We start from the raw sequence: 23885 nt of genomic DNA, 5'->3' as shown, positions 1-23885 counted from the left end.
ATACCTGGTAACCAGAATTCCCTTGACAGTACTTTTTTTTTTTTTTTTTTTTTTTAAAAGGACACTGAAGATAACTAGAGGCCAGAAGGCTCAAAATGATTTTGTGGGTTGGCTGAATATTTCTTCTGCTGGTCTCCTCTGGGGTCACTGATGCGTCCATTAGGGTGCCTTGGTTTTCCGACAAGTGACCAGCTTGGGCATCCTCAAGTAGCAGCTGGGTTCAAAGAACCATCGTCATTAACTTTTTAAAACTAGCTTTATTGATATTTATCTTACTTGTTTCAAATGTACAATTTAGTGGTTTTAATCACTTTTATCAAGTGGTGCAACCATCATACCATAAATCAGTTTCAGAATGTTTTAATCCCTCTGATAAAATCCCTTATGCTCATTTACAATTAACTCCTCTTGTGCTCACTTCAGCTGCACATATACTAAAATAGGAATGATATAATTAACCGCTCTTCCCATCCCTGCCCACAAAGCCACTAGTCTACTTCTGTCTACAAATTTGCTTTTTCTGTACATTTCATTTAAATGGAATCATACAATATGTGGTCTCTTGTCTGCCTTCTTTCATTCAGCGTAATGATTTTGAGATTAATCCACAAGGTTACATGTATCAGTAGTTTGTTCCTTTCTAATGCTGAAAGATATTATATGGACTTATCACGTCATTGGTTTTTAATAAGTCTACAATTTGTTTTGGAAACATTTTTGATCCAGGTTTGACATAAATAAGGTCACATTGTAGCCTTTAAAACTCTATTTTTTGGGTAAAGACATTTCTGGTAGCCTAACACATTTTTTAAATGTTCCTTGGAAATCTGAAAAGAATATGTCTTGTCTGTTTAAATAATACAGTCTTTTATGTAGCTGTCTGTTCGTGCCTTTAAGAAAGTTATTCATATGTCTCACCAGTTTTATTAGCTCTTTGATATTAGAATCTTTTACTATAATTACTACTTTATCTAATTCTTATTTTTCTAATAGTTTTAAAAATATAATGCTGAGTATAATGACAGTTCAATATTTATACATCTAGGATATACATCCTGGAGTGATGCAGGCCCCTGGAGTGATGCAGGCCACTGCAGTGGTCAAGACAGCTTCTGGTAAAGGGTACCACAGTAATGGAGGAAACACCCAGAAAGGTGAGGAGCCAGTCCAGTTGGCTTTATTGTGGGTGGAGAGAGGTATTAAAGGTAGTTAGACTTGATAGTTCCCTCTCTAGTGTTGCTTCATCTTAAGCTTTCCTACCAGTAAGGGAAGATACAGCGTATTTTTAACTTGACAGATCACTCGGGGATTTTAGTACATAGGAGCTCTCAGGTAAAAGGAAGATTTAGAAAAGAGAAGGTGAGCCAGAGGAGAGGGTTTCTGTCCAGCCAGGCTTTCAGGTACAGTTATCTTCAGGATAATAAGTGGAAGGTGGGCAGGTTGACCTCTGCTACCTAAGTTGTATACATTTTTTCTGTCACATGGATCTAAAATTTCTCTTTCTGTCATAATGGTAGAAGAGAAAATAATCAACAGGGGCATAAAAAGCAAGCTTATTAACCTTTATGTGCTTATGAATACATGCGGTTTTAACTATTAAGAGGACTTTAGAATGTGATAAAAATGCTATTTCAAGTCAGAAGAGAAATAGTGGATTTCTCAGCAAATGTTGTTAGGACAACTGACCATCCATTTTGGAAAAAAATTAGGTTAGATTCCTACCTCATACTAGAGAGACATTAATTCTACATAGTGTGAAAAGGCTAAGTGTTACACACATACAGCCACACAGAATTAGAAAATTATAGAATAATACTTTTATAATCATGTGGTAGGGAAGGCCAGAGAGACAAAACCCAGAAGTCAGAGAAGAGACTGATTCACTTAACTAAATAATCTTAAGGCCCATGGCATGACAAAATATTATAAAAAGTTAACATATAAGCAATAAACTGGGAAAAAGTTACTTATATTCTAAATGTGAAAAATAAACAGCGAGTATCCAGAATATATCATGAACTCCTATATAGATGTCTAAGAAAAACACAATCAGCATATGAATTTATAGTTGTATCTGACACTATTCTCCTTAGCTCCAACCCCATATTTATAACAGCTTGTTAGACATTCCCATCTGGGTGTTTTTTATCACTAACCTTAAACTCCACTTGCCTGGAACTGAATTCATTATCTTCTCCCTCCACCTCCCTCTGCACTCCCTTGCTTTTCCTCTTCATCTTCTAAATCTACTCTTCATGAAGTTAGTATCTCTTTAGCACCAGATATTCCCATTCATCTGTAATACCAAGCTGTAACCCTTAGCATTATCTAGAAAGATTTAACCAGGTGGTAGCTAATTGATGAGTCATGAAATCAGTTTAGCTGATTGTGATCAGCTTTGTTTTTGTTGTTGTTTGGCTGTGTCAAGTCTTAGTTGCGGCATGCAGGATCTTCGTTGAGGCATGCGGGCTCTCTGGTTGTGGCACGCAGGCTCCAAAGCACATGGGCTCTGTGGTTGTGGCATGCAGGCTCTCTAGCTGAGGTGCCCAAGCTCAGTAGTTGTGGTGCATGGGCTTAGTTGCCCCGCAGCATGTGGGATCTTAGTTCCCTGACCACAGATTGAACCCACATCCCTTGCATTGAAAGGCAGATTCTTTACCACTGGACCTCCAGGGAAATCCCTGTGATATGCCTTTTTTATTTTTTATTTTTTTAAATGAAATAGACTGGAAAATAGAATATTTTGGACATAGTTGGAGTAATTACTGTTTTGTAAAGTCTTTGTTTCACTTATACAGACACATACATAGTGTGTATGCTAGATCTTGATATAAAACATGTTTCTGATTGTGTCCTTAGTTAAAAAAAAAAAAATGTATTTGAAAGCCACTAATCTCTCTCTCCCTTATCTACCATTTATAATTGACCACTAAGTCTTGTCAGTTGTGAAACTTTTATACCAGTCTCTTCTTTTCCAGTCCCACTTCTGTACTCTTGGTGTGTGTCCCATCAGTCTCCCCCTTCTAGCCTTCATTCTTACTGTTGCCAGAGGTGTCTAAACTCAATTCCATTCACATGACTACCCTTTTAAGAAGCTTTCAGTGGTCTTCCATTGAGTTAGGATAAGAACCAAACTGCTAACACATCATAAAAGGCCTCTTTCTGTTCACAGCTCCTTTTACTCCCTTAGAGCTATTTCACTCCAGACAAGCTGGCTTATAATTTCCTGAAAGTGCCATATTTTTTCACCCAGCTAACTTCTGTCGTGCTGTTTCATTTGCCTAAAATAACTATTTTGTTTCAAAACACTTTTTAAGTGTACAGTTTTCTCTCACATCTTCTCCTTTCTTAAGCATTTACCTGCTGATCAACAACATGGTACAGCACAAGTCTTTGTTTTGTTTGTGCAGTGACTGAGGCTGAGTTTAGGACACTAGGAAGCATCCGGAGATTACAGAGGGAGTAACTGCCTTCTAAATAGTAAATGCTTTGCCATTGAAAGACTTCAAGAAGAATCTTACCCGTTATCTTAGTCAGCTGGGGCTACTATAGGACATTACATGGAGGTGGCTTAAAGAACAGATATTTATTTTTTCATAGTTCTGGAAGCTGGAAGTCCAAGTCAGGGTGCCAGCATGGTCAGGTCTGGTAAGGGCTCTCTTCCTGGCTTGTAGATGGCTGCAGTGTCCTCCCATGGTGGGGAGAAAGAGAGAGCAAGCTCTCTGGTGTCTCGTCTCTCATAAATGCACTTATCCCATTTTGAGGGTCCTGTCCTCATGACCTCATCTAGCCTTAATAACTTCCCAAAGGTCCCATCTCCACTTGGGGAGTTAGGGCTTCAACACATATGAATTTTAAGGGGGACACAATTCAGTCCATAGCAGCAACTATTTAGGAATATTCATCATGGGTCATATAGAAAGTATTCCTCCATTGGGAAGAGCTTGGGCCAGATTACATCTAAGGTCTTGTGTTTAAATTCTGTAATGTTGCTGCTAACATTTTATCCTTTTTTTTTTTTTTTTTTTTTTGTCAGATGAGCCTTCCAATCGTAAGAAAGAAAATTTGTTGTTATCTCCTAATGGTTGTAAAGAAGCCAAATTGACTTTTCTTGATGATTACTGGGATTCCTTGGCACTAGAAAAAAGAGCTAATGACGAAGAAATCAGCAATATTGGTAAATTAGAGTTGTTAGAGCCATCTTTTACTGTGAGTCCAGATACTAACATAGAGAGTACTCATTCTCAGTCAAGTGAATTTGAAGATAGTGTTGACTATGCTTTCTTGAATGAAACCTACTCTATACATTGTTCAGAGTCAAAACTAAAGAATGAAAGTCTTATTCATTTAAATTCAGAATTAGATTCTGAAATGCAGAAAAGAAAGGAGGTGTTTTTTGATATTTTGGATCATCAAGGTAATAAGACTATAGGCTTGGAAAGAACCTATAAGATTTCAGATGATGACTATAAAGAAACTCCTGAAGATGTGCAAAAGCATGATATAGATGATGACTCACAGCAGGAATATCACAGTGCAGAAGAACAAGAATATGTAAATAACCATTTATCTTTTGACCATACGAAAACATTAGACATATCTAATCTGAAAGTTTTGGTACTAAGAAGTTCAGGTTGTGAAGTTAAAGGTGCTAGCAATCTAGAAGATAATCATGTTGAATTGGACAGTAATTATAGCATCTCTTTAGATTCAATTGATGTTTATGGACAAGAAGGTTCACCTCACGTATCCAAATTTCAGAATTCTGTTATGTTAAGAGAATATCATGAACCAAAGCATGGAAAGTGTAAGGAACAAGAGACTAGTTTAACATACCACACAGTATTTGATGAAATTGTACTAAGGAGTAGTCCTCTTGAACACCAGGAATCTCAACCTAAGAGTATTTTCTTGAACCCTCAAAAAGCATTAGAAACTAAAATCTATACTGGCAAAATGAAATCTCAAGTAACTGAAAGTAAAGATTTTTGTGGAAATTCAATTGTTGAAAGCAAAATGTTACAGCTTCTTGAAAATCCAAGCACATTACCACAAGACAAAGATTTAGAGACATTACTCCAACCCTGTAAAGTCTGTCAAACTTCCTGGACCTCTTTTTTTGACGATTCAGTAATTTCTGCCTGTGGGTATTCACATTATCAAAGCCTGCAAAACACCCCTAACCCAGCCTTAGATTTTTCTGTTGCTCTACCAAGGTCTGCAGTCAGAGGTAACCAGGCAGTAGAAGGAGGCAGCTCCCTAAAAGTTGCTAATGGCAGTGCCACAGATAAAGCCTGCTTTCATGATATGGAAGGACCATGTCCCAAATCAGGGACAGATGCAGCAGGTTGTACCGTCACACTTCATCAGACCGTGGATGTTAGCACTGATTTTAGGGCTTGTTTCACAACAAGCAGGGCGACGAGTGCAAGATCTTCTGTAGTGTCTACATCAAGCAACACGGAGATAACAATGATGAATAAGAAACGGCCTGGTGAATGGCAGAGTGAGAAGCAGAGAAGTGTGGCTTGTAACACAGATTGGTCATACAGTCAAGATGATGAAGATCCACAGATGGCCATGACGAAAGGATCTCTGGGGAAATCTCTTTCCGTTGACCGTTTAAAGCCTAATGGAAATTTCCTGAATAAGGTAAAACCAATATGATTAATAATAAAAATTTATCTGACTTTAGAAAGAGGCACTGTATGCTTTTGTGAGAAAATGCTGGATGAAGGGAAAAGGTGAATAGATTGCTGCCAACTCTCTTCTTCTCTGTTGGCAGCTGTTGCCACAAAGTCAGTTAGAAGTTGGATTTTATATCTTACCAGATACAACATGTATTATTTGTCGAATATGTGTGATTTGATTGTGAATCATGTTTTCAGGATTCCCTGGAATTAAGAAAAACATTTGATCTCACAGACTTAAAGAAACATTCTGAAAGGTAAGTCAGATGTCTAAGCTTGCAGATACATATGAGGAAATAATCAAAATAGTAATTAGCTTTTTGTGTAAGGTACTTAACCATATAGAATAATAGCTAAGAGGGACTTGAAGAGATGGTCTGCTTCAGCCGTTTGCCTTGAAATAAATAAATAAATAAATAAATACTAGAACAATATAGAATGTTAAAGCTTTTCACTTACTGAGATTTCAGTCTGAATAATTCCTTCAGAAAAACTCATGGCATCTTTATTTATTCAACCCAAACCCACACTGATTCAGTTACTTCGTTTTCTTTCATTTGATCCCCTGTAGACCAAAACAAAATAGCATATTTGGAAAACATCATATATTTGAAGAAGTAAACAAATACTTTTACCAGGAGATTTTAATCTTGATTTTAATTCGTTGTATAATGTGCTTTGCATCCATGGAGAACCAGGTGGTGGGGCAGAGAAAGTCTCTGAGAAGCCGAATTAGTTTTCATGTTCTGAGGTCATTTGCTTTTTCCTTCATTCATCCATTATTCTTCTAATTAGTTTAATCTGGTATCCAGTCCTATAAAATTAAAGAGTTGGTTTCCAGGGGCCAGGAGTATTGAGAACAGTTAGAAGTGGCTGCTAGTAGCAAGGGAAGAATGATTAACATACAAAAAAGTAGTGATTTTGGAGCCTTTTGACATGATAACAGCAAAATATTTGCTTACAATAACATAAACATTATTATTATTAAGAAAAATGTAAATTAAAAGATAACATTTTCTGTTTAGAAGATAACATTTAAAAAGTTTTTAAAATTGCTGACCAGTGCTTGATTTAGGTTGAAAATCTATTGATACTGGATAAATAAGTTAGTACTTTACTTTAGAATTCTTTTCTTGGTAAAATAAAATAAAGTATGAATTTGAGAATTACTCTCTTGATTTATAAAAAGAATATATTTAGCTTTGACTTTTGACATCCTTGTTTTCTGCAGCCTTTCCATCTTTATTAGAAATTGATTTGAACTTGACAGAGAAATGTAAGAAATATAAAATCTGCTTCTGGAGGTATGTCAGTAACAGAAAAATATTTGGAATCTTACCTAATCCAATTTTTTTCTTTCAAAGGGAACCTCAGCTTTCTAAAGAGATGGAGAAGAATTTACCATCAAAGTGCTGTCAGCAAGTAATGCAGAGAGCCATTGAAGCAGAGCTGCACCTTTTAAATGTTCACTATCAAATGTGTCATCGCCATTGCAGTGATATTTACAAACTCATAATGGAAAATAGGGAAGGCTTAAATAGGTGATTGTTAGGGTTTGTTTATCTGCTTTTTTATTGAAGTATAATTGATTTACAGTATTATATGTTTTAGGTGTACATCATAGTGATTCATAAGTTTTAAAGGTTATACTCTGTAGTTATAGGTGATTGTTAATTTTAAATCTGTATCTTCCTAGAAATTTATCACTAACTTTAAATTTATTCTAGAAAATTTCTTTAGTTTTTACTTTTAAAGGGCAAAAGAGGGATAGATTATAACTGGCCTAGGGGTAATAGACTTTAAAGAGTATTACATTTTAATTTCATGGAGAGGCAACAGTGCATGTTGGAATTATGAATACAGTAAAAAGACAGATTCAGTGTTTCTTTATACAGTCTGAGTACGGATGAAGTCAGTTGGAGGGTTTTTCGTGACATTCTACCACGTTCTTTCTGGCTTATGTGTATACTGAGGATTGCTTGTACTGCCCCTGGAAAACACATCTTCTGGGATTCATTTTCTTTTACTAAACATTTAAAAGAAAAAATTTTAGGGCTCTAGTAGAGTTAGAATTAAGTATATAATTTGATATTCATTTTAAATGGGTGGCTTGGGCCTAAATAATTTAATTTTGTGAACTTAACTTTTGAACAGGAATTTATCAAATAATTCTACTAAGAAGGAATTACTATCAGCACTGCTGTCGGTTTTAGAAGACTTAAAAGTTAGATATGTGAATTTGAAAGAAAAGATAAACAAGGGTATACCACTAGAAGAGCTGCCTCCACTGTCAGTAGAATCAAAATTATTATCTACCTTCTCTACTTTTGCTTCCAGGGTATGTATTTATGTTTCAGGCATAAAATTTTTACTTCATTTAGAGAGAAAACATTTTAAGCTAAAAGCTTTTTCTTCCCTTCTCTCTCTTTCCAGCTAATGAAAGAAGAATCACTTACGTAAGTTATGTTTTCATCTAATTTAGAATTTTAGATCTTAAAAATTACTTAATTCAATGAATTTTATTTTCTGTTTTGGTCCTTATTCAGAACATTGATAAATGCTTTAATGAAATGTTTATCTTTTTAGCTTTTCAGGAGCAGATTCTGGACTAGATCATCAAAGTGATGTTGATGATCCTTTGAGCCTAAAAAAGATACTCTCTCAAGTGAGATTTTTTTTTTAAAGTAGTTCATTAAGTGTAAATCTTTAATTTTATGGCTTGCACAAAGTAAACTGTAATTTTTAGAAGCTCTCACATCCTTCTTTTCACTCAGCTGGCTTACTTTGTGTACTACCATTTGAAGGATGTAACTGATTAGAAGGAACATAATGTCCTGATCAAACAGATGGCAGTAGTATATGTTGGGCAAGGTGACCATATAATTTATTATCAAATCAGGAGACTTTTGAGGATGGAAGGTAGTGATGTTAATAATTCATCATGACAATTGGAATGAACCTTGACTGTCTGGCAAATCATAGTTTATGGCCCCCATCATGTTAATCCAATGTGATAAGAACTAATTGGTATGCCTTCATCACATGAGATTGTATAAACTAATATCCCATTTATTTTAGACGGGGCAAAGTTTTCATTCCTCCTTTGCTGAAATGATGAAAATAGTGTTTAAATGCCTTTCATAGGTTTTCTTAATCTCTCTTGTTCCCCCAAGGAGATGTTTGTCAGATGACAGCCTGAGTAAGAGCACTCTGCAGAATGTGAAGTGATGGAGAAACATGAGTTATATTTCATTGTCAATGGAGTAGGAAGACTGAACTACTTTCTGACTTTGGTCTTAACCCTGAGGTTTTACTATTTGGGTAGTCTTAAACGAAGAGTTGCATCCCAAAGCTAAAAGTGAAATAAATACTTGATTGATTTATATTCTTTCTATTAAGATAAATGATTAAAAGTAAATTACTTTAGGGACTTCCCTGGCAGTTCAGTGGTTAAGACTTCACCTTCCAATGCAGGGGGTGCGGGTTTGATCCCTGGTCAGGGAGCTAAGATCTCACATGCCTCACAGCCAAAAAACCAAAACATAAAACAGAAGCAGTGTTGTAACAAATTCAATAAAGACTTTAAAAATGGTCCACATCAAAAAAAAAAAAAATCTTAAAAAAAAGAAGTAAATTACTTTAGCAAATTATTTATTCCAGTGTTCTACTCTTTATAAAAAGAAAATCTCAATTATCCACAAAGAATTAACAGGTCTAAAACCAGAATTTTATATCTTCAAATTTCTTACATAGTTTGCTTAAACAACTTGTCCATTTAATGATATATAATGTTGTGGAGGGGGTTTGTTTTTTATTTTTCATCATTGTAAAGGTAGCAGTGGTGTAACCTGCTTATTGTGGCAGAACAATAAATCTTTTTAAAAGTACAAGATGCAGATATAGGGACTTCCTTGGTGGTCCAGTGGTTAAGACTCCACGCTTCCAGTGCAGGGGGCACTGGGTTTGATCCCCAGTCAGGGAAGTTCTGCATCCCATGCAGTGCAGCCAAAAAAAAAAAGATGCAAATATAACATTTTTATAATCTTAATTTTGGCTCTGAAGCAATATCTGCTTTAAGTTAGGATTACATTTTAATACCTGTCTTAATTAAGTTATGCACAAAAGCCAGCATAGTATAGTGTAGTGTTTCTAAATTTCAGCTACTTATGTACCATCTTCACAGTTTTTCATAGCCATGTATTACCTATAATGTTATTTGCTTTGTATTTTTTTAAACGATTCTCCTTCTTAAAAAAATGTGTGTGTGAAGAGTAACTTATTACATATGGAAAATAAATATTACTCCCCATAAATAAAAGGTATACATAAGCACACATTAAATATATAACTGTTAAATGTTAATATGAGAAATACTTATATGTGTACCTCCAAAAATCATCTCAGTTACTTCTAGAGTGTGGATGCCACACTTTGCTAAATAATGATGGTGTTAGCATACAGTCACTATACATACACTAGTTTCAAATCATAATTCTCATTGTGTAACAGACAGAAGCAGCAGGTTACTTAGATTCAGTTTGCTCACCTGGAAACTGGGTTGATAATGATTTGTCTCATAGCCTTTGTTGCTGTGAGGGATAAATAATGCCAGTGAAGCATGCCCGTCACATAGTGAGAGTACAATAACTGTTACTCCTTATTTATTATTGTTGTTATTTTGATCCTTAGATGTCTCTATTACCTGACAATAGTCATCCTAAACAAGATACGTCACCCAAGGAGGATGGTTTAAAAAATGGTGATGTAGATGTAGACTTTTGTCAACTAAAACTTGATGATAAAGGTCAGTATAATAATGCTTGTCATGTGTCATAGCCAGGAAGCAAATAATAAGGTTTGAAATATCGCTCGTGCCCATCTATTAAGTTAAATATTTTTAATTGACTTGAATGGCATCATTCTGTTTATGAATGTTAAGTATGTTCTTATTACATCTACTTGATATCTTTAAGGTTACTTAATGTATCTGATAATGACAAATGATAGTAATACAGACTTTTGTTCTTCTGGTTCATGTTTTCCTATTTGAAAATTCTTCTGTCCAGTTTGTATCTCTGTAAATTGTGTGGGTTGTGTTTTTGTTTTTGTTTTTGTTAGTTTTGTTCTCTATGAAAAGAGAAAGATCATTAATTCAGCTTTATTTTTCTTTTTAACAAGGATGTTTTATACTTTAAAATTTTTGTCTTCTTAATTTCCAGCAATTTTTAAAAATTTTAGTTGACTTGCAGTATTATATTAGTTTCAAGTGTACAACACAGTGATTCAGTATTTTTAGATTATACAATATTTAAGTTTGTTACAAAACAATGGCTATATTAATTCAGTTTTTAATGAAATAAAGACCTGCAGCACTACTTAATCCCTTTTTAAAGATGTTTAGTGTTATTCTGTCTATAAAGATAAGACTCTTCTTCAATAAAGGATAATTAAAAATTAGAAAAGTAAGGCTATTAATAAGCTAGGAATCAGTGTTAATGAAAGTAAAACGGAATCAGATCACTCAGATAACTTATCAAGGTTAAACATTATACATAATTCATTGCTAAATGTGTTCAATTTCTCAGATTCCAAAAATTACCAAGAAGTAAGTGAATACTGGTTTGATGCTAAAGAGAACCTGACAGGAGCTGACTTCTCAGAAATACAAGAAAATCAAATAGAACAAGACAAAGGGGATCCAAAGTTTACACTAGGTTGGTTCTTAACAATTTACTAAGAAATCCTAACCTAGCTCATTTATAAAATAGTGCTTATCTTTTTCTGTATTATTTTGGGGGATTGCACTGTTTTAATATTTTATTCCTGTTTGCAGCTTTTCTTTATAAATATGAAAAATGAGAAAATTGGCCACTTGGATATCATTTTTTTTAAGAGTTAATCAGTTTAAAATGTTCATTTCTCTTTCAGAAAACTGGCTCCTGAAAGCTTAAATCCAAGATTTAGTTAGTAGATAGAGGCCCACCATTCTCTCTCGCTACTCCAGTCTAACATCAGTACTCTTTCAGCTGTTCTTTTCCTCTAAACCCTCATCCGGCACTTTCCACGTGTGGGGTCCACAGTGAACAGAAAAATTAGCTCAGTGTCCATCAGGCAACCAGGACTACCTATTTATTGATCCATTTTTGAGCCACAAGAGACTAAATATCAACCAATCCAATCTCTTTGTTTTTAGCATGATACGACTAAAGCCCAGAAATCTTGAAACTATATTCCAGGCTCTTAATTGTCAACCTAGTTCTGATATTTGCTAATAACTTTATAATAATCTTTGTGATAATAAAAAATGAAATATTTCACAGTTTTCACATTCTCTCTTAAAAATATTGATAAAATAATGATTATCTTCTGTTGTATATCATATTTATCTACAAGTAGAAGTGAAGAATGTTGAACCCTTACGAAGAGATAAAGGTTACTTGATACATGTTGGTGGTCTCTGCCCTTCAGTGTCTGAGGTATGCCAGGGTTTATTTTTTGAGCTTCACTTTCAAGTCTATTAATTGTTCATATTTTGATTGTTTTTCTACTTTTCACAAACTTTTATTTAACTTCTTTTAGGCTGATTTAAGGTCCCATTTCCAGAAATATGAAATTTCTGACATTTCAATTTATGATTCTTCTCCTAATTACAGGTATGTTTCCCCGATTCAATAAACGTACGTTTACTGGGTATCTGCTGTGTGCCCTAGGTTCTAAACGGAGGTCTGCTCTGTACCAGTCACCCACCACAGTGGTGATTAAGCCAGGGGCCTCTCCTGTTGGGGTTTCCCAGCCTAGTAGCTGCAGTCATTAATTGGTGCTGTTCTTAAATCTTTCATTATACTTTTTAAATTGTTATTAATGAGATATAGGAGAGTTACTGATTTTTCTGCAGTTATCTTGTTTCATACCATTTCATGGGGGCAGTAGAGAGCCTTAGTTAAGAGAATGGGCTCTATGGCTAGATGGCTTGGGTTCACTTCCCAGGTTCATCAGCAACGTGATGAATAAATTTGGGAAAGGTACTTAATCTTTCTGTATCTCAGGTTCTTCATCTACAAAGTGAGGATAATAATAGTACCTATGTAGCATTGCTGTGATACTGTTATGAGTTAAATAAGTAAACCGATAGAAATAAAGCCTGGCATGTAGTAGGTACTTAGAAAATTATATTTAATTTTATTATTTTTATTTTAATTACCTTTTAGTTGATGCTTTCTTATTTTTTAGGTAGATGGCTGTATCATCTGCATATAGTCCTTTTCATTGTGTGTGTTGCTACTTCCTATTTTGTAACAATATCAGAACATTCAAAAGTATCAAATAAGAATAGTGATAGCTTAATGGAAATGCCTTTACTGTTTTCTTTTTTAAGAACTTTTATTGAGATACAGCTGACATACAATAAACTGCATATATTTCAAGTGTACAATTTGATGTTTTTTTTCTTAGTGGTAACGTATACATGGCAATCCCAATCCCCCAATTCATTCCCCACCCCCCACTTTCCCCACATGGTGTCCATATGTTTGTTCTCTACATCTGTGTCTCTATTTCTGCCTTGCAAACCGGTTAATTTCTACCATTTTTCTATATTCTGCATATGTGTGTTAATATACAATATTTGTTTTTCTGACTCACTTCACTCTGTATGACAGTCTCTAGGTCCATCCATGTCTCTACAAATGTCCTGATTTCATTCCTTTTTACAGCTGAGCAATATTCCATTGTATATATGTACCACATCTTTATCCATTCATCTGTTGATGGACATTTAGGTTGTTTCCATATCCTGGCTATTGTAAATAGTGCTGCAAGGAACATTGGAGTGCGTGTGTCTTTTTGAATTATGGTGTTCTCTGGGTATATGCCCAGTAGTGGGATTGCTGGGTCATATGGTAGTTCTATTTTTAGTTTTGCAAGGGACCTCCATGCTGTTCTCCATAGTGGCTGTATCAATTTACATTCCCACCAACAGTGCAAGAGCACTCCCTTTTCGCCACACCCTCTCCAGCATTTACTGTTTGTAGATTCTCTAATGATGCCCATTCTCACCCGTGTGAGGTGATACCTCATTGTGGTTTTGATTTGCATTTCTCAAGTAATTAGTGATGTTGAGCAGCTTTTCATGTGCCTCTTAGCCATCCGTATGTCTTCTTTGGAGAAATGCCTATTTAGGTGTTCTGCCCATTTTTTGATTGGGTTGTTTGTTTTTTTGATATTGAGCTGGATGAACTGTTTATATATTTTGGAGATTAATCCTTTGTCTGTTGATTCATTTGCAAATATTTTCTCCCATTCTGAGGGTTGTCTTTTCATCTTGCTTATAGTTTCCTTTGCTGTGCAGAAGCTTTGAAGTTTCATTAGGTGCCACTTATTTATTTTTGTTTTTATTTCCATTATTCTAGGGGGTGGATCAAAAAAGATCTTGCTGTTATTTATGTCAAAGAGTGGTTTCTCCTGTTTTCCTCTAGGAGTTTTATAGCGTCTGGCCTTACACTTAGGTCTTTAATCCATTTTGAGTTTATTTTTGTGTATGGTCTTAGGAAGTGTTCTAATTTCATTCTTTTCCATGTAGCTGTCCAGTTTTCCCAGCACCACTTATTGAAGAGGCTGCCTTTTCTCCATTGTATATCCTTGCCTCCTTTGTCATAGATTAGTTGACCGTAGTTTATCTCTGGGCTTTCTATCCTGTTCCGTTGATCTGTATGTCTGTTTTTATGCCAGTATCATACTGTCTTGATCACTGTAGGCTTGCAGTATAGTTTGAAGTCAGGAAGCCTGATTCCACCAACTCCGTCTTTCCTTCTCAAGATTGCTGTGGCTATTCGGGGTCTTTTGCGTTTCCATGCAAATTGTAAAATTTCTTGTTCTAATTCTGTGAAAAATGCCATTGGTAATTTGATCAGGATTGCATTGAGTCTGTAAATTGCTTTGGGTAGGATAGTCATTTTCACAATGTTGATTCTTCCTATCCAAGAACATGGTATATCTCTCCATCTGTTTGTGTCATCTTTGATTTCTTTCATGTCTTATAGTTTTCTGAGTACAGGTCTTTTACCTCCTTGGTTAGGTTTATTCCTAGATATTTTATTCTTTTTGTTGCAATGATGAATGGGACTGTTTCCTTAATTTCTCTTTCTGATCTTTCATTGTTGGTGTATAGAAATGCAAGAGATTTCTGTGTGTTAATTTTGTATCCTGCAGCTTTACCAAATTCATTGATTAGCTCAAGTAGTTTTCTAGTGACATCTTTAGGATTTTCTGTGTAGAGTATCATGTCATCTACGAACAGTGACAGTTTTACTTCTTTTCCAATTTGGATTCCTTTTCTTTTTCTTCTCTGATTGCTGTGGAAGGACTTCCAAAACTATGTTGAATAGTAGTGGTGAGAGTGGAAATCCTTGTCTTGTTCCTGATCTCAGAGGGAATGCTTTCAGTTTTTCACCATTGAGAATGATGTTTGCTGTGGGTTTGTCATTTATGGCCTTTTTTATGTTGAGGTAGGTTCCCTCTATGCCCACCTTCTGGAGAGTTTTTATCATAAATGGGTGTTGAGTTTTGTCAGAAGCTTTTTCTGCATCTATTGAGATGATCATGTGGTTCTTATCCTTCAGTTTGTTAATATGGTGTATCACATTGATTGATTTGCGTATATTGAAGAATCCTTGCATTCCAGGGATAAACCCCACTTGTTCATGGTGTATGATCGTTTTAATGTGTTGTTGGATTCTGTTGGCTAGTATTTTGTTGAGGATTTTTGCATCTAAATTCATCAGTGATATTGGTCTGTAATTTTCTTTTTTTGTGGTATCTTTGTCTGGTTTTGGTATCAGGGTGATGGTGGCCTCATAGAATAAGTTTGGGAGTGTTCCTTCCTCTGAAATTTTTTGGAAGCGTTTGAGAAGGGTGGGTGTTAGCTCTTCTCTAGATGTTTGATAAAATTCTGTGAATCCATCTAGTCGTGGACTTTTGTTTGTTGGGAGATTTTTAATCACAGTTTCAATTTCATTACTTGTGATTGGTCTGTTCATATGTTCTATTTCTTCCTGATTCAGTCTTGGAAGATTATACCTTTCTACGAATCTGTCCATTTCATCCAGGTTGTCCATTTTATTGGCATACAGTTGCTTGTAGTAGTCTTATGGTGCTTTTTATGTCTGTGGTGTCCATTGTAACTTCTCCTGTTTCATTTCTAATTTTGTTGATTTGAGTCCTCCTCCTCTTTTCTTGATAGAGGTCTTGCTAGAGGTGCCTTTAGTGTTTTATCACAAAAAATGATAGCTCTTTATTTCATTTATAAAATTCTTTATAAGTTAAAAAAGGATCCTCTTTGTAGTTGAGTTGATATTTATTTTAAAAAGTAGTGTTGTACTCCTGGAAGTATTACTTAATGTGAAAGATTCTTTTAATGTCTTGTTGAATCCTCTGAAGAAAAGAAACTTTTTTATTACTTTAAAGTATTATTCATTCTGTGTGGAAATTTTGGAAGTACAGTTAAATAGAAAAATATAAGGAGGTTATAAAAATTTATCCATAGTCCAATCTTTTGAAGACAACTGCTCTTCAGATTTGATATATATCCTTCCATTGACACTGTCTAGAGCTGGCGCTTTCAGAAGGATGGCTCTTGCCCAGCTTTCTCAATTATATGGTTAAAATTCTGGCTAGATTTTCCAGCTCTTCGTGGACTTCCATATTTTTTCACTACAAGGCCATAAGGACATTCTCTTCTGTATTCTACTAAATGTTTTAAAATTTTGCCTTTCGCATTTAAGCCTTCAGTGTATCTGGAGGTTATATTTGTGTATGGGGATTAATTTTAATTTTTTGATATAGGTAACCAGTTATCCCGAGAACACTAATCTGTGCAACTGTGTCATGTATCAGCTTTGCAAATGTTTTACATTAAATTGCAATATAAAATGAATAGATGATAATTCATAAGAAATGCTAACTACCTTTTATTTCCTGTCTTTAATCTGTTTTTCATTTAGTTAATATTCTTCCTGATCCCAAGGTAAGTATAGTAACTTTTTTATTTTTAATAGCAGTTATTCTCATACAAGGTAGCTAGCTAGTAGTTACATAATGAAGTTTGAGGCCATTTAAAGTCATTAACAAAGAACATTTTGGTTTTCTGCTTTTATATTTTAGATATGCATCTCTTGCTTTAAAAAAAACCAGTGATGCAAAGATGGCTGTGAAAGAAATGAATGGAACAGAAATAAATGGGAAATCAGTAAATGTGCGGCTTGTCAAAACTCCTGGAGAATACACATCACCAGTTTCATCTAAAAATGGAAATAAAGTTAGCTTCAATAATTTGGAGAAAAGCATCAGCAAAGAAATCAACTCAGCCTCCTCTCTTTCTAGATTGCCCAGAACTAGGCCAAGGCAGCTGGGATCGGAGCAAGACAGTGAGTTTTTCCCTTTTGACCAAAAGGTTAGTTTTCTTGATTGATGGTGTCAGTGGTCTTCATATATATACTATGTTGCAATAGGGGGCTTTGTAGGACAAATAACTCTAGGCAGCAGTCTTGAAGTGGGAATGAGGACATTAACCTGAATTTTTTCTAACATTGGATCCACCCTGACCTGCTTTTGTACACCTCCAGTTGTTCCTGGAGAAAATATATGGATAGATCTTTGCAAACCTAGCTGCAGAGAAACATGTTTCTCTTTAACTAGGCTCTTTGCCAATGCTTTCAGTCTTTTTGTCTCTGTATTCTTGGATAGTATTACTCTATAAGTAGTTTACTTACACTTTCATCATTCTTTTTTTCACAGCTAACCTTATCATAATTATTAAAACCAGAAAATATAGTCATTGTATTATGTATGCTCTCATCTTTACCTCATTGAGGTTTTAAATGCCACATAGAAGGTGATAAAGTTGACTTACTCTTATCTTGCCACTGCTCAGCAAAACGCCTGGCTTGCTATAGGCATTCCACAGATTTTTTAAAATTTACATACAGTAGAATTCATTCTTTTTGCTGTCTGTGGGTTTAGACATATGCCATAGGCCTGTCACCACCACCACAATCAAAGTGTAGAATAGTTCCATCATTCCAAAACATTTCTCTTGTGCTTTGCTCTGTTTTCTGTTCTTATCATTTTACCTTTTCCAGAATATCCTATGAGTAGAATATTATATAGCCTTATTAGTCTGGCTTCTTTCACTTAGCTCAATGCATTTTCTTACTGAGTTCTGAGAGTTTTTTATATTCTGAATATAAATCATTTATCAGATAGATTTGCAAATACTTTTTCCCAGCCTGTACTTTGTCTTTTCATTCTTTTGATAGCTTCATTCTCAGAGAAGTTTTAAATTTTGACAAATTGCAATTTATCAATTTAACTTGTGCTCTTAGTGTTGTATCTAAGAAATCTTTACATAAGTCATAGTCACAAAGATTTTGAGTTAATTTTTGTATAATATATAAGAAATGAATTGAGGTGATTTTTGGGTTTTGTTTGTGTTTTTTGTTTGTGTATGAAATTGTTCCAGCATTATTGTTGAAAAGACTGTCCTACCTCCACTGAATTATTTTCGTGGCTTTGTCAAAAATCAATAGACCGTATTTGTGTGGACCTACTTCTAGACTGTCTTTTCTTCTATCTCTTTCTCTAACTTTCCACCAATACTGTATGTACTGTCTTGATTATTACAACTTAGTAAGTCTTGAAACCAGGTAGAATTATTCTCCAAATTTATTCTTTTTCAAAATTTACTTGCCTTTCTGTATAAATTTCATAATTCTGCTTGTCACTATCGATTAAAAAATCCTCCTTGGATTTTTACTGGAATTAGTTTGACTCTACAGATCAGAGAAAATCCCTTTTTAGTAAATGGGTGAAAGAATAAATATTTGTTGAATAAATGAATTGTTTCTTTCCTTAAGAATAAGATAAAGGGATCTCTTCTCCCTATGTCCTTTTCTCCCATCCTTCCCTAATTCCTGGGGTTATCCCATTATTTTTCTGTATTGTTAGTGACTCCATTTCTACTCATAGACCTTTCTCCACTCATAGTTATGCACAGCTCTTCCTAATCCTGACATTTTCACTTAACTTTTCCTTCTTTTGAAGTTACCATCTTTATTTGTTCTGTGTTTTTCCTGCCAAACTTGCCAAAAACAGGTAGTTTGTATCCAGTGTCTGGGTTTCTTTGATTGTTTCTCTTCTTCATCCTATTGCTCTGACTCCAGTCTCTAAAATTTTATGTACAGTGCTCTTTCTGTAGTCACTAGGGACATTTTTATTGGTTTTTCTCCAGATCTGCCTTCTTTTTTGACCACTTAGCCTATTTGATGCTGGTCATTCCTTTCTTTCAATCCTTTTCCTTTCATCTCAGTGACACTCTGCGTTTAGGATGGGTTTTTTGGTGCATAACCTCAGTCCACAATAGGATGGAAGGAAGGAAACAGACTATAGTTGGGGGCTTGAGCTGGAGATTCGGGAGCCGTGGCTCCTCCCCGCCTCTCTCAGGAGCATCCCTGGTTTCTTGCTTCTGCATCCCTGTCGGTCTGCTCCATTCTCCTGCTTCTCTCTGCACACTGCCTTTCTCTATCTGCTCACAACTTCTCTCTTCTTCCGTTAGGCTTTATTTTTCTTAATTCTAGCTCTACAGTATTTTTCAGTTCAGGCTCCTGTCATCATTTGACTAACTCACTTGCTTTGTGTTCCAGTTCCACATTCATCAGGCAGGGACTCTGATCCAGCCTGTGATTCTGGTGTTCATGAATTCAGGTAGCAGCACTCTTAGTCCTGCCAGCTGAGGAAGCAGGCCGTGGAGCTGGTAGAGGGAAGGTTGTGTGTTGTAAATAAATAGAGCACTGTGGGTTAGGATAGGAGTATGTTATCTTAGTGTGTGTGGACAGGGCAGCTCTTATTGCTATCTTTGTTAAACTATACCCTTACTTTTCTACCAGTTTCTTGTCACCTTTCTTCTCAGATTCTCAACATTTTTCGTTATGTTCATTCATTTAGAAAATATTTATTGTTTATAATGATAAGGAGAGTAGTGATAATGAAGAACAACAGACTTATCACCTGGCTTTGCTACTTACTCACTGTGGGCTGGTGAGTCGCCACCCTCTGTGTCTGAGCTTCCTTATTTTATGGTGGGGATAAGTGTTCCTGCCTCAAAATGTTGTGAGCTTTAAATGAGTTTAATGCAGAAAATTCTTTGAAATAGTGCCTGTCGTGGAGAGTGTACTCAGTAAATAGTAGCTACTGTTATTTACTAGTGATTTGGCTCTTTCTTGGGAAACCCATCCTCTCTGTGGTTTAAACTACTACTTAAACTATTGTGTCCCAAAATTATTTATTCAACGAACAGTGTAACAACAGTGTACACTTTTGTAGGCACTGGGAAAGTAGCAGTGAACAAAAGAGACAAAAATCTGTGCTGTTCAAAAGAAACTATAAACAAGACAAAAAGACAACCCTCAGAATGGGAGAAAATATTTGCCAGTGAAGCAACTGGCAAAGGTTTAATCTGCAAAATAAACAAGCAGCTCATGTAGCTCAATGTCAAAAAAGCAACCCAATCCAAAAATGGACAGAAGACCTAAACAGACATTTCTCCAAAGAAGACATACAGATGGCTAACAAACACACGGAAAGATGCTCAGCATCACTAATCATTAGAGAAATACAAATTAAAACCACAACGAGGTATCACCTCACACCAATAAGAACGGCCATCATCAAAAAATCTAGGAACAGTAAATGCTGGAGAGGCTGTGGAGAGAAGGGAACCCTCCTGCACTGTTGGTGGAAATGTAAATTGATACAGCCACTGTGGAGAACAGTATGGAGGTTCCTCAAAAAACTAAATGTAGAGCTACCATATGACCTAGCAGTCCCATTACTGGGCATATAACTTGAGAAAACCATAATTTGAAAAACATGTACCATAATGTTCATTGCAGCACTATTTACAATAGCCAGGACATGGAAGCAACCTAAATACCCATCAACAAATGAATGGATAAAGAAGATATGGCACATATATATGGTGGAATATTACTCAGCCATAAAAAGGAATGAAATTTTGAGATATTAGTAGTGAGGTGGTTGGACCTAGAGTCTCATACAGAGTGAAGTAAGCCAGAAAGAGTAAAACAAATAACCGTATGCTAATGCATATGTGTAGAATCTAAAAAAACAAAAAACAGCACTGATGAACCTAGGGGCAGGACAAGAATAAAGACAGATGTAGAGAATGGTCTTGAGGACACAGCAGGGGGTGGAGCAGGGAAGGGAAGCTGGGACGAAGTGAGGGTAGCATAGATGTACATACATTACCAAATATAAAATAGATAGCTGTGGGAAGCAGCTGCATAGCACAGGGAGATCAACTCAGTGCTTGGTGATGACCTAGAGGGGTGGGATAGGGAGGAGGGGTGGGAGGCCCGAGAGGGAGGGGGTATGGGGATGTATGTGTAAATACAGCTGATTCACTTTGTTATACAGCAGAAACTGCACAACATTGTAGAACAATTATACTCCAATAAAGATCTGAGAAAAAAAAAGAAGCAAAAAAAAAAAATCTGTGCTGTTATAGAGCTTAAATCTAATGAAAGAGATAAGGCAATAAGCAAATAAGTAAAATGTATGATATTCTGATGTGACAGATCTAATATTTTGTATATCTTACCCTGACTTTTCATCTAGGTTTGAAAGTATCACTTCTTCCTTTCTTGAGCTTTTATGGCATGTACAGTGGTTTCATACAGTTTATATCCTACTTGCATGGTTAATAGTAATTAAGTAATCATTTTAGTCTCTTTAGTTGCATTATAAGATACGTAAGTGATGGAGGTTCTATTTTATAGCACTAGTTTCACACCCCACCCCCCCACCTCCCGCCCCACAACATGTTCTGGGCATATAGTTTGTGCACATTAAATCTTTAGTAAAGATATAGAATATAAGATATAAATATGTATGTATAATTACCGTGTAGGCCAGCCTTTCTCTGTCAGGTTGGTTAGGAGAATTCAGCCTTCATGCCTTAAGCCTAAGATATCCATTGTATCTAATGAATGAATCTCTCTCCTATGCATTTAGAATGGTATAGTTATGTCCTGCTTAGGGAAAATTGAGAAGAAGGTTAACATTACTTTCTGTGTTCTGTGGATCAGATGCGGAATCCTGTTTGAGAAAGGCTGATTTTGACATAGCCCATATATTATACTTTATCATGTACTTGGCATTTTTAAAATAAATGGCCCTGAATACACCTCAAGTAAATCTACTTGGTAGAAAAAATAATCCCAAATCAAAGTAAACGTCTTAGGAATTTTTATTTCACTGTTTGTAATTTTACTTATTTATTTATTTATTGGCTGCATTAGATCTTAGTTGCTGCATACGGGCTTTCTCTAATTGTGACAAGCGGGGGCTACTCTTCATTGTAGTGCATGGGCTTCTCATTGCAGTGGCTTCTCTTGTTGCAGAGCATGGGCTCTAGGTGCATGGGCTTCGGTAGTTGTGGCACATGGGATCAGTAGTTGTGGCTTATGGGCTCTAGAGTGCAGGATCAGTAGTTGTGGTGCACAGGCTTAGTTCAACTCTGCGGGCCTGTGCGATCCTCCGGGACCAGGGATCGAACCTGTGTCTCCTGCATTGGCAGGTGGGTTCTTAGCCACTGTGCCACCAGGGAGGTTCTATTTGTAATTTTTAAATTTAGAATAAGCTGGATTATCTCTATGTAATCATTAACTGATTTAAATAAAACTTTAAAAATATTTAGGGTGTCAAGAGGAATTGTAAACAGATTGAATCTACTAAATTATTACCTGATGCACGTATTCAATTTGTACCTCCAAATACATTGAACCTGCGAAGCTTTACCAAGATCATGAAGAGACTGGCTAAATTACATCCAGAAGTTAGCAGGTAGTGACTCCAATTACATTTTAACTGGTTTTATAATTTGTATGTAAAAATACAGTTCCTTTCAGTAACTCAGACATATTTAGAATGTGCTACTTTGGAAAGGACAAATGCTCATGTATGTTTTCCTTTGGCATAGAGATCGTATTGTAGATGCTCTTCAGGAAGTAAGAGTAAATCATAAAGGTTTTCTGAATGGCTTGTCTATTAATACTATTGTGGAAATGACTTCCTCTGTTTTGGAAAACTCTGCTTCCAGTTAGGAATAAAAGAAGCAATAAGAGGTAAGTCAGTCATATCTTTCGTATTTAAATAGTTAACATCTTAAGCTATGGATTATACTTTCTTTTCAAATAAAAATATTATATTGAAAATAATAACATAATATAAAAGATAAAAACAAGCATACTGTATTAGTTAACTATTAATGCAAAACCAGTTACCCCAAAATTATTTGTCTTAAACAACATTTATCATCTCATAGTTTGCAGGTCAGGATTCAGGAATGGCATAGGTGGGTGGTTTTAGCTTAGTGGCTCTCATGATGTTGCAGTCAGGATGTTGGCCTGGGCTGTAGTCATCAGGAGGCTTGACTTGGACTGGACGACCTGCTTGTAAGATGGCTCATTCCCATGGCTGTTGGCAGGAGGCCTCTGTTTCTCAACACATGGGCCTTGCCATAGGGCTGCTTGAGTGTTTTTACAGCATGACACCTGGCTTCTTCAGGTGCTCTCAGAAAGAACATGATGGAAGCTGCAATATCTTGTGTGACCTAACCTTGAGTCACACTCCGTCATTTATGCCACATTCCATCAGATGCAAGCCACTATGTGCAATCCACACTCTTGAAGAAAGGTGTATCAAAGAATCTGTGTATATATTTTTAAATTACCACACACAAACATAGAATCCCTTTTTATAAAATAATGGATAGGGACTTGTTTCCAGTTATAGTTGTCTAGGTGATTAAAGCCAACTTTCCATGGAGAACAGTTAGAAAAGCTGAATAAATATAGAGACATCTGCTTGAAGGCATTTGGAGAGCTATCAAGATATTATAAATTATTTGGCCAGGGTAAGAGAAGATTAGTCTCAGGGAAATATGCCCATCGTTTGGGACCACATTTTCCTGGTACTCTTTGCAGGTGGTGCAGCTAGGAGTTTAAGGGACCCTTCTTATAGCATTGAAGCCAGGGATCTGGGGCGTTGGTGTACTCTCAGCAGTGGAGTTGGGACACGAATGGGCTGTACTCTCGGAGTAACTTTGAACCAGAAATAGATACT

At 35.7% G+C, this 23885-nt stretch overlaps 1 protein-coding gene across 1 annotated transcript; it reads left to right on the top strand.

The window, feature by feature from the left end:
- Positions 1-1081: 1081 nt before the first annotated feature.
- RBM44 (RNA binding motif protein 44) lies at positions 1082-22864 on the top strand. The gene is made up of 14 exons (XM_057747183.1): positions 1082-1154; positions 4037-5652; positions 5889-5947; positions 7055-7231; positions 7845-8028; positions 8124-8146; positions 8277-8355; positions 10380-10494; positions 11276-11404; positions 12087-12166; positions 12270-12343; positions 16848-17136; positions 22459-22604; positions 22741-22864. Exons 1-14 carry the CDS (start codon positions 1082-1084, stop codon positions 22862-22864), a joined length of 3168 nt encoding a protein of 1055 aa, XP_057603166.1.
- The last annotated feature ends 1021 nt before the right edge of the window (positions 22865-23885 follow it).

This window comes from Hippopotamus amphibius, chromosome 8 (genome assembly GCF_030028045.1).
Source record: "Hippopotamus amphibius kiboko isolate mHipAmp2 chromosome 8, mHipAmp2.hap2, whole genome shotgun sequence".
Lineage (NCBI taxonomy): Eukaryota > Metazoa > Chordata > Mammalia > Artiodactyla > Hippopotamidae > Hippopotamus > Hippopotamus amphibius.
Note: the sequence above shows the minus strand (reverse complement) of the source record. Positions and strands in the feature narration are given on the sequence as shown.